Source organism: Mus pahari, chromosome 21 (assembly GCF_900095145.1).
Source record: "Mus pahari chromosome 21, PAHARI_EIJ_v1.1, whole genome shotgun sequence".
In the NCBI taxonomy this organism is placed as follows: Eukaryota; Metazoa; Chordata; class Mammalia; order Rodentia; family Muridae; genus Mus; species Mus pahari.
The window spans coordinates 23,125,342-23,135,674 of record NC_034610.1 but is presented as its reverse complement, the minus strand read 5'-3'; the positions used below and the strand labels follow the sequence as shown (position 1 = coordinate 23,135,674).

Sequence of the window (10,333 nt, the reverse complement as noted above, 5' to 3'; positions counted from 1 at the left end):
GGGGGGGGGGAGGGAGGAAGGAAAATACCAAATGACAGGCCGCCAGCAGGCAGAGGAGAAGGTCAGATGGAGAGGGTAAAAAGCCAGCCCTCAGGACTAAAGCTTACCGATATGAATGAGTTCAGTAAAACTGGCCAAAGCCCAAAGCTACCAGTCATTAGGTGTCTCAGCGTTTGTCAAAACTCACCCCTTATCTTCCTCCCACCTCGTGCCCCCTGAGTCAGGCCAGAGTGCAGGCTGGCAGGGAAGAGAGGCCAGTCTGCACACAGAAAGGCAATGTCCTTCTTTGCCCAGGTGAGTAGCCCATTCATCCCCTGCAAACATCCTCAGGGCTGTGTTTCCACCTCTCCCTGAGCTGCAGCAATCCAGACTCCTGTCTCCCCAGGTCTGGGCCTCCCGTAAGTCCTGCCAGCCTGCCCCAGAGCGGCTCCGCAGTTTCCAGCCCTGACAGGAACTCTTTCTTACTGAGTGGTCATGTGCCCACACCCGCACGCTGAAGCAGGCTGGGGCGGCAGAGACCAGGGTGGGTTCTGGCAGCAAAGCTCCTCCACCTCCATCTTCTCCAGAGGATGGGAAGCCGTGCACTCCCCTCCCCCACCCTCAGTCCAAGGCTCTGGATCAAGCCACTCTGCCCCTCTCCTCCAACTAAAACAAAACGCACACGTTCACCCACTGCCTCCCCACCCCCAGTCACCAGCGTGCCACGCACACACGTGCTCACACAGTCACGCACATGCACGCTCACACACCCCAGTAGTGCGCAGCTCACCTTCCCAAACTCACACTCAGGCCTGCCTCCATTCACAACAGGTCCTAGCCGCTCACATCTCAAACCGGTTCTTATGATCTCAGATTCCAGAAGGTTCCAGAAAGCAATCTGATCTGAGAGTCCCTGATGACTCTCGCCTCGCTTTACCTGTCGTGGTTGTGGCTCCCATTCCACCCTACAGAGACTCAGGGGAATGAGAGGTGACAGGAGGGGGTGGGGGGAACACAAAATGTATTCTCCCAGCTCTGGGCTTTCCCCACACCTAAGCCATGCCAGCAAGCTTTGGAGTGAGGTCAAGGGGTTTCTGAAAACTTTCTTAAAATTAGGATGAGCTTAAGGAAACAGATAAAACAGGCTCTAAGAGCGGGGTCTGTCCATCTGTCCTACTGCTCTCTCCAGTAGGGCCGTGGTGGGGCACAAGCAGTAGCAGCTGCCCAAGGAGCCACCCGCACCCGCTGACACGTTACGGTTTTCATTTCATATTTTAGAGGGAGGGGCTAGGAGGAACAGTCCCCTCACTGTGGACGCCGGCCACAGGAGCCGAGGGAAGCAGGGAGGAGAGGGAGCTGCCACATTAAAGAGGAAGAGAGGGGTGGGGAGAGGAGAGAGACACATGCTCCCAGACAGAGACGCAGAGACAGAGAGACACTGTTCAGGGTGCCGGATGAACGCCCAGGTCTCAGGGACGGTGTGATTGCTAAATGGGTGATTTTCTCAAAACTCTATCCCTAACAAGGAAAGAAAACTAGCAGGTAAAGTGGACGGCCAACCTGGCTGTCCCAGAGCCTGCCTAGGGACAGGGCCAGTTCCCCTGGAGGCCCCAAGACCTTTTCATTCAGTTGCAACCTGAGCCCTAAAGTGAGGATTAGGTCTTTTTTTAAGATAGCTGTCCTGCCATCACTACCCCACCCCCACCCCCACCCCACCCCCCAAAAAGCAAAGCAAATTAATGCTTTTAAGTTTACAATTACCTTGGTTATCCAGTCTGTCTACTTTAAGACACACAGACAGGCACTTGAAAACCACTCAAAACCCATGTATACAGCAAGCTCACCGCTCACCCACCCACCCCCCAGTCCCACCAGCTGACCCACCCACTCATCCACTGGGACAAAACCTTCCTTAGGCATTTCTGATTAAAGAACCAGGTCTTCGTAGTCGCAGTGGGTCAGCAGTATACCAGTGCCGGTGTCCCCAGTGTCCCCGTCTAGATGTCCCTCCTGCTCCCTCTTTTATACTTAAGCTCATGCCCTCGTTCTTCAACTCCCGCATGGCCTTATGCCTCCCAGGGACACAGATGTCCCAGGTGTACAGAAGTTCTCTTCAGGACACTTGCTGAGGGAGTCTGTCACATCCAGACCCTCTAGAGTGACACTGAAAAGCCCCGGGCATCCAAGGCCAAGTCCCCAGCTCTGGTGATAGATGGGAGGTGTCGAGGGGGCACAAGAAACCTCCCGAAGGAAGCCCACAGCACTATGGGTAAACCTTCGAGGCTCAGACCAAATAGTTCCCATCTCCCTCTGGAACATCTACCTGCAAATTCGAGTCCAGCAAACCTGTGGTTAGGCAACCTTTGACCGACAGACTTCCTGAATGGTGGGGTTAATGAGAGGTTCCCTTCTAATCCCAGCTAGACTCAGAAATCCTAAAGGGGGTGGGGGTACAGTAACTGCAACCCCATCGGGGCAGGTGTAGCCCATGACTGAGGTCAGCAGAGACCCTGAGGGTATCGCCTCTACTGCAACTGAGTGTCCCCCAGTACCTAGTGGGGTGTCCAATAGAAGAAGGTGCCCTTGAGTACCCAGCTCCTCCCATCCCCGGTAGATGGGCTGGTCTCCAGGCTTGAGAATTTTGGTTCCCCAACACCTGTCCCATTCAGGGGTCTCCAGCTGCACCTGGAGCCCCTTTAATAGGCGGCTTCTCCTCCTGCCCCCCCCCCAGCTCCTGCAGACACTGGCTCCAACTTGAAAGAGGCCCTTATCTTGTCTCTAGATTACTGCACGAAATCTGTTCCTTCCTCAGACTAAACTCCCTAGCTAATTCCATGTTATGAGTAAGTCAGCATGCACTACAAAAGCCAGCTTTGTTTACGAAAACACACAAGCAAATCCTCTGTGGGGAGAGGGGCTGTTCCAGGCGGCGGCGGCGGCAGCGGGCTGTCTGGTAGGAAGGCTGCAGAAGCGGCAGTTTGGGGCTGGAAGGAAGTGAGGGTGGGGTCTGGTACTTGACAGCTGAGGGTCTCTCGTGTTTGGTTATGTTAATGGACAGGTCTGAGGGGCAAGGGAAGAGGCAGTGTTTTGGGCGAGGAGGGAGGTGTTGGCCTTCTACCAACAGTGAAAAGCTGCTGGCATATCCCAGCTTAAGACTCAACGCCCCCTCCCGCCTCCAGCCTCCCCCCCCCACACACACACACACTGACCCGACTGACTGACTGCCAGACAACTCGACGACTTCCTCAACTCCCAAGTTCAACTTTCCCCCTGACTCAGACACCTCTTCATCCCCTGGCTGGCTTCAGGAAGCCCCGGGACAATAGGCAGAATCTACCTCCCCAGGCAAAATCTTGCTAAGAGGAATTTTCTTTTTGTCCATATAAATCTCTTTTGGGAGAGGACAGCGTGGGGGGAGGGGTACAGCAGGTCAATGGGGGGAGGGGAGGCTGTCCCCAGAGAACTGTGGAACACCAGCCTGGTTTCTGCCAGCGCAGCCTTGGGACTGGCTGGCCAAGGAGCTCGGGGTCAGGGACCGGGGCAGGAGGGCCTCCCAGTCTCTCTCTAATTCCTAGAGGGATCTGTCAGAGCTCCCAGCCTGGAATTTTACTTTGTTATTTTAATGCAATTCTGACCTGGATTTAAATGGAATTGGAAACCCCAGGCCTTAATAAATAAATATTATGATAAGAAATGAAAGCCATGCGAGACGAAAGGGATCCCCCCTCAAAGGCAGAAACGCAACGTTCCTGCCAGAAGGCAGTCACAGACATTTTCTCCTACTGCCCCTACTATTCTGTGACAAGCAGTCGGTTTCACCGCGAAAGAGTCTGTTTTTCTTTAACATCCTTCGACTTGATAAGACGGTAACTTCGAAATTTCGGCCTGACTCTGCCTCATGCGGGCAGGGGAGGAGGTTACGAAGCGTATAGCAGGGTTGAAAACTTCCTTCCCTCAGTCTCAAGCTCCAAAGTGAAGTCCCTGGCAATGTTTGAGAGAAGATTTTCTCTGACCTCGGAGGAAGATGCTAGATGGTGGCAGGGAAGCCGGCAGAAGTGCATGCATGCTCCCTTCTGCTGGCGCCCCCCACCCCCCCTCAGGCGCCTGTCGCGCAGCGTCCTGGCCGAAGAGTCGGGGGGCACAGGGCCGGGTCTTGACAGCCACGCACTTCTAGACACCTGCCCTGGTGGCTCGGGCCCCACCGTCCGGCCGCCCCTCTGTCCCGCCGCCCCACAATCCCGCACCGCGCCTCCCTTACCTTGCGCAGCTTTGCCATGCTGGGCGGCGCGCGCGTGGACCAGCAGGACGAGCAGGCAGAGCCCGGGGACGCGCCCCGAGCCCATGGCCTGGAGCTCCGCGCGGCGGGGCCGCGGGGGTGTCGCAGCCCCGGGGAGGGCGCGAGGAGGAGGGGGAGGGGACTGGAAGGCGCCCCGCAGAGGCTCCGGGCCGGGCGTGGGGAGCGCGCGGTGGGGAGCGCGGGCAGGCGCGGGGCGGCGGCCCGAGGGGCGGCCCGGGCTATCGCACCCGACGCCCAGCTTCGCCCGCGGGGAGCTGAAGCCTCAGAGCGAGCGCGCAGAGCCGGAGCTGGGACCTGAGAAAGGGGAGGGGAGACGTAGCGCCTAAACACGCCCTTTCTGCCTCTTTCTTCCTCCCTTGCTTTCTCGTCTCCCGGGCTCCGTCTGTTTTTCTTCGCCTTTCTCCTCCTCCTCCTCCTCTTTCTCCTCCTCTCCTTGCTCCTTTTCGTTTTCTTCCTCCTCCCCTTCCCACTGCCCCTCCTGCTTCTCCTCTCCGTCCTCCTCCTCCTCCACCTCCTTTTTCGTGCCCTTTTTTTTTTTTTCTTTCAAAGGGGGCCTCGGCGTGGCGGCCGCTCCCCCTGCGCGCCCGGGCGCGCGGCCCCCTCCCCAGGCTGCCGGGCCGCTGCCTGCAGGAATTTACAATCCGGCGCTGGGGGAGCGGGCCCGGTCTCCATGGAGACGGCTTCCCCGGGAGCAGGGAGGTCAGGCGCAGACCGCGCACAATCAATGGATCAATGCAAGCCCCCGCTCCGCTCCAGACCAAACAGCACCGGGGCTCCGGCTCGTCCGCTCTCTCCCCGTGGGGAGCTAGCGGGGGAGCCGAGGGTGCGCCCCCCGCGCTCGCACGCCAGGAGGGCCGAGCGGCGAAGGTCTGCACGCGCACCTCGGCGGGGAGACAAAGAGGGCGCGAGGTGTCGAGGAGGCTTGGAAGGGCTGCACCTCGGAACAGAGATGGACTGGGACTCCGGGCCAAGGAACGTCCTCCGAACCTTTAGCCCTAAAGTCACTCCCACCCTCTGGACACAATCCTCATACTCAGATGAGTCCCGGCTAAAACTGCCCGGCTCCAAGGGCAGGCTCTGTGGGCGTTGAAGGTAGCCCGCTGAGACGCCCTTCTCGGCGTGGCTCCCATATGCACTGTCTAGTGCTCAGCACACCGGCAGAAACTACCCCGCAATCGTCTTGAGCACACACAAAGGCTCTGTACAGTCTCTCCAAACCGGCTTCCAGTGCTAACCTCACTGGCAGCAGAGGTTAGGTTTAAAGTAGAGACACTCTGCCTGCCGAGGGAGCAAGTTCCCCCGGGGCCTGGACACTGTCCCCCTTCCCCTATCCCTTCAGTCTCTCTGAGCCAATTGTACCAGGCCTCAGAGCCCTGCCTGCTTCAGAGCCAATTTTGTGCAGAAAAAAAAAAAAAAAAAAAAAAAATCCCAGGGTACCCAGGAAAACTGGGCAATGACCAAGGTCTCCCTAAAGATGACTCAGTCCTCAAACCCTTGGCATTGGCAGCGGGCTTCAGCTGGGGTGGGGGGTGGGCTCTGTCAGCAGCCGCCTGCCTACCCTGGGGAAGAGCTGAGCCCTCCCTTTAGCAGGGATTAAATGAAAGGGTAAGAGAATGAACAGAGAAAGGCTTTGACTTCCCAGTCCCGGCTCCTGAGATGCCTCTTGGCTTCCGGTCCCATCCCGATGGGCCTCAGTTTCCCCAGCTAGAAAAGGAGGATGGGCTTATTGGGCCAGAGGATGCTGAGGGGACGCTGTCCCTGGAAAGCCAGGAAGAGGAACCCCCGAGGCCCCTTGTACAATGCGAGAGATGGCGCGGGCGAGGTGAACACACAGGTCATGGGAATGGAGTGGAGGCCACAGAAAGGTTGGTCAGATGACCCCCTACAGGGTCCCTCCCAACCCTGTCACTCCTGAGATTCCTTCCACCCCCATTCCTCTGGCAAACCCCTCCCTCTGGAGCAGCCTTGCCTGCTGCCACCAATTATGTGGAAGCCGGGAGAACAAGTTCAAACTTGTCATTCTCTTTGCCCCAAACAGAGAGAGAGAGAGAGAGAGAGAGAGAGAGAGAGAGAGAGAGAGAGAGAGAGAGAGAGAGAGAACTGGGGGTAGCCAGACAGACAGTGCCTGGGGAGAACTGGAGAGAGCCGAGTCGCCCCAAGGTAGGGAGGGAAGATTGTCTCCAGCCCTGCTTGCCTTCATCTCTGCCTTCTTAGAATCCTGTGTGCACCGTTCTGCATCATGAGGCAGGCCCGGTGTGCTGCTGCCCGCTCCTCCCACCCCACAGCTAAGGTGGGCATGGAGGGCTCTCCAGGAGCCTGAGAGGAGTTCCTGGACCCCCTGAACATCGCTGCCCCCCTGGAGTCTTGGGTGGGAGTGGCGGTGAGTGGCCAAGCCCTTCCAAGCTACCCTGTCCTCTGGAAGCCCTGTTTGACTACAGTCCCTTCTCTTCCCACTTCCTAGTTGCCCTCGGACCATCCTCTCTGCCCTCTACAACCCAGGGAGCTTCTCCCAAGCGTCTGCTCTCTGCCCACCCCCACCGCCCTCCTCCGCCCTCCAGAAGATTCTATTCAGGTAGTAGCAGGAGGTCTAGCCTGGGCACTGTGAGTTGGGGTGAGGCCACATTGCCCTCTGCTCTGTCGATTAACACAGATTTCTGCAAACTTACACTTAGAGCACTAAGAAGGAGCACGGAGCTGTGAGCTGCCTAAGACGGAGTGTCTGGAGTCCCCCGGGCGCCTCCCCACTCACTGCTCAGCTGTATTTTTAAAATTTACCTTTAATTAATTTATTTTGTTCACTGCCTCCCACCCCCAAGGGCTGCCATGACAGGTGACCATCCCTACATCCAGGAAGGTTGCCATCTGATTTTGAACCTCATCTCTCTAGCTGGTGAGATGTATTGCGTTCACAAACTTCTCTGGTAAGAGCGTCGTCGTCCTCTGGGAGGCACCTAGCTAATGTATCCAGGGTCAGATCCTTTTAGGGGCACCCTTATTCGAACAACCCAACCCCATGCAGGGACCAACCCTGCTCTGTCACTGTCACCGTTCTCAGCCTTGGCTCAAAGGCTATCCTGACCCATGGCGGTATCCTGACAGGCGGTAGTGTCCCCGGGAGAACGGGTACAAGCCAAAATGGGCCGTCCCATCACCAGTGTCAAGAGGCAAGCTTCCATTTTACAGCCAAGGCTGTCCTAAAACTCAGACCAGGCTGGCCTTGAACTGGGAGATCCTCCTGCCTCTGCCTCTGCCTCTGCACCCTGCTGCTATGGGTTCTGTAGAAGAACTGGGTCCTCACCTGACCCCTGGTGGCGTCTCCTCAGCCCTTGGCCCAGTAACCTCCGACCTGCTTTATTTTCTCCTCTGACCAGAGACATAACAGCCTCCCGGGGTTCGGGGGTTCACAGCGGGAGACACCTGGCACACTAAGGCATCTGACAGAGGTCAGTTACCACCTCCAGCACCAGGGCTGGAACAAAGGGCCCCAGTGTTGGGTGGGTGAGCAGTCTATCAGTGCCTGGGACGAATCGGCCCGGGGTCAGGATAGGCTTTGATGTTTGGGGTACTGGCAAGGTCACTTGGGCTAGTGTCTCACCACCCCTAACAGGTCCCTGTCTGTCACACATGCATTCCAGTGCACTGCCTTTCTCTGTGGCCTTCCACTTTACAGAGAACACAGAGGAGCTGACCTGACCCTCCTGCCCTGCCTCCTCGTGCCCCATACCCCACCTTAGGAAGACGCAGATGCCGGACTCAAATTAGAGCCACTACTCACTGAGGATGGCTTGCATACCAACCCTTTACCGCACAGCACACTCCACCCAAGGCCTTCGAGGCAAGAATTTCAATTAAAACCTCAGCGCTTTATACAGGTGTTGAACTTAGGTCGCCCCCCACCCCACCCCCCATGCTAGGCAAGCTCTCAGTGATCACATTTTGTTTAAAGCCTACGTAAGTTCTCAGGGAAGCCTTGAACTCACACTGCAGCCCACGATGGCTTTAAACACGTGATCTCCCTGCCTCTGCAGAGCAGCTGGGCTTGCAGGCCTGAACTACCATGCCTGGGTGCAGTCCCATTCACGTTGATAGGAAAACTGAGGCCCTGGCAGACTGACTTGCATTACAAAACCAGAACAAAAGCCAGGAGAGGGGTGAAGACATCACCCACTACCTAGGTCAGCTGATGTGAGAGGTCATGTGATATGCCCAAGGTCACGTGGCGTCTGTAAAGGTGAAGCCAGAAGCAGGACCCATCTCTCCTTTGATCTTAGACCTGCACCGTTTGCTCCACGGTCAGAGTCGTCTGTCAGAGGCCTCTCTTGCTTTCCCTCTTCCTTGTGCTTTGACAGCCACTGTCCATGTCAGGATGCCGTGGGATGGTTGTCTCTTAGCCCATGGCACTGACCTATGCTTGACAGTGAGAGAATTAGGAACTGTGGTGCCGCTCTGAGGTTCAGTGGTTAGCGCCTTTGTTCTGCATTCGCAAGGGCCTGGGGTTCAGTCCCCAGTACCACATAAAACAGAGGCACCATGGCTCACACCTGCTACCACAGTACACAGAGGCAGGCACACAGGCAGGACAGGGATAGATGGATCGTTGGATGGTTAAGGGTGCTTGCAGCCTTTGCAGAGGACTTGAGTTCGGTTCCCAGCATCCACACAAGGTGTCTCACAACTGCCTGTAACTCCAGCTCCGAGGGCACACACTCAGATCACACTCGCATGTGCATAATTAAAGATAAGATAAAGTCTTTAAAGAAAGAGAGAAGAGAGGGAGAGAACTGAGTTAGCCCTGGTGGGGGTGAAGAGCCCAATGGACACCAAAGTCTAGGATCTTAGCGGCCGAGGACACAGTGTCCCAGTGACCTTGAAGGGCCCAGGAGGACAATACCAGAGTCATAGGAGACAGGAACCCAAGAGGGGCTTCCTGGACAAGGTGTCAGCCCTACCTTGATGAATTTTAAGAAGATGGACATAAATACGTAAATAGAAATATGGACACAAGTCAATAGAGGGCAAATAGAAGCTCATGGCCAAAAAGGAAAGGGGGGGGAGGAGGAGGAGGAGGAGGACAAGAAGGAGGAGGAGGGAGAGGAGGAGGACAAGAAGGAGGAGGGGGAGGAGGAAGGACAGGAGTAGGAGTAGGAGTGAGAGGAGGAGTGAGAGGAGGAGGACAAGAAGGAGGAGGGGGAGGAGGAAGGACAGGAGTAGGAGTAGGAGGAGGAGGAGGAGGAGGAAGGGGTCATCATTAGGTGGCATCCAGGTGGCCCTGATCAGAGATGGCTCAGGATGGGCAGAACCAGTGTGTCCCAATCCTAGGTTCCAGGATCCACTCGCCCCAGCCCTTAGCCCTTAGAGCGGTCACAGATGGCTCTGCCAGGATACGGAGAATCAACCTGGTGCCCTACACCTATCCTAACCTTTCTTCTGCACATTTAGTACTCAGGTCTCCTCACCCCAGAGTCTAAGCCCCCTCCCTGACCGGTTTCCTGTACCTGAATTAAGGCTTCCTCTCCGCAGATATTTGCATGAAGGAACTTTTAACCTCCAATGGCCAGGCCTATCTCCGACCACCCCAGAGACAACGCCTGTCCCCCAAGGCAAATTTGTTCCCCAGTTTCTGCTCGCCACCGCTGCTGTGTCCCCTGTTTCTCCAGCCAGCACCCCTTCCGCTGCATGGACCTGCTCACCCCATAGATCAGCTTCCACTGAAGATCCCTCCCCCTCCTAACACAGTGTGACTCTCAGCAGAACCCACACCAACCTCACTGGCTCCAGGGTTCCAGCAGGAGCCTGCCTGTGCTTGGTCCTGACCGGGCCACCCCTCGCTCTAGCGGCAGCATGGTTCTGCCATTTCCCCAGGAGCCTAGGTCTCCAGTGGCTTCCACATGCATTTTCACATCCTGGGCTGCCTGCCAGGCCTTATCAAAGCTCGGCCCAACTGCGTCATCCCAGGGCCTCTGGTACAATTTTCTCTCCCATCTTGGAAGCCCCTCTGGATCTTCTCCTGGCCAGTTTCATGTTAGAGCACTTGGCATGTGGAACTTGGATACCTCC

The 10,333-nt window shown here is 56.7% G+C and overlaps 1 protein-coding gene across 1 annotated transcript in view; it reads right to left on the bottom strand.

Moving 5' to 3' along the window:
- Scube3 (signal peptide, CUB domain and EGF like domain containing 3) overlaps positions 1 to 4,667 on the bottom strand; it is a 33,226-nt gene extending 28,559 nt beyond the window's left edge. The window contains exon 1 of the mRNA XM_029532929.1: positions 4,238 to 4,667. Coding sequence (XP_029388789.1) covers positions 4,238 to 4,322 — 85 coding nt within the window. The 5' untranslated portion in view covers positions 4,323 to 4,667. The remainder of the gene's footprint in view (positions 1 to 4,237) is intronic.
- Positions 4,668 to 10,333: the final 5,666 nt, after the last annotated feature.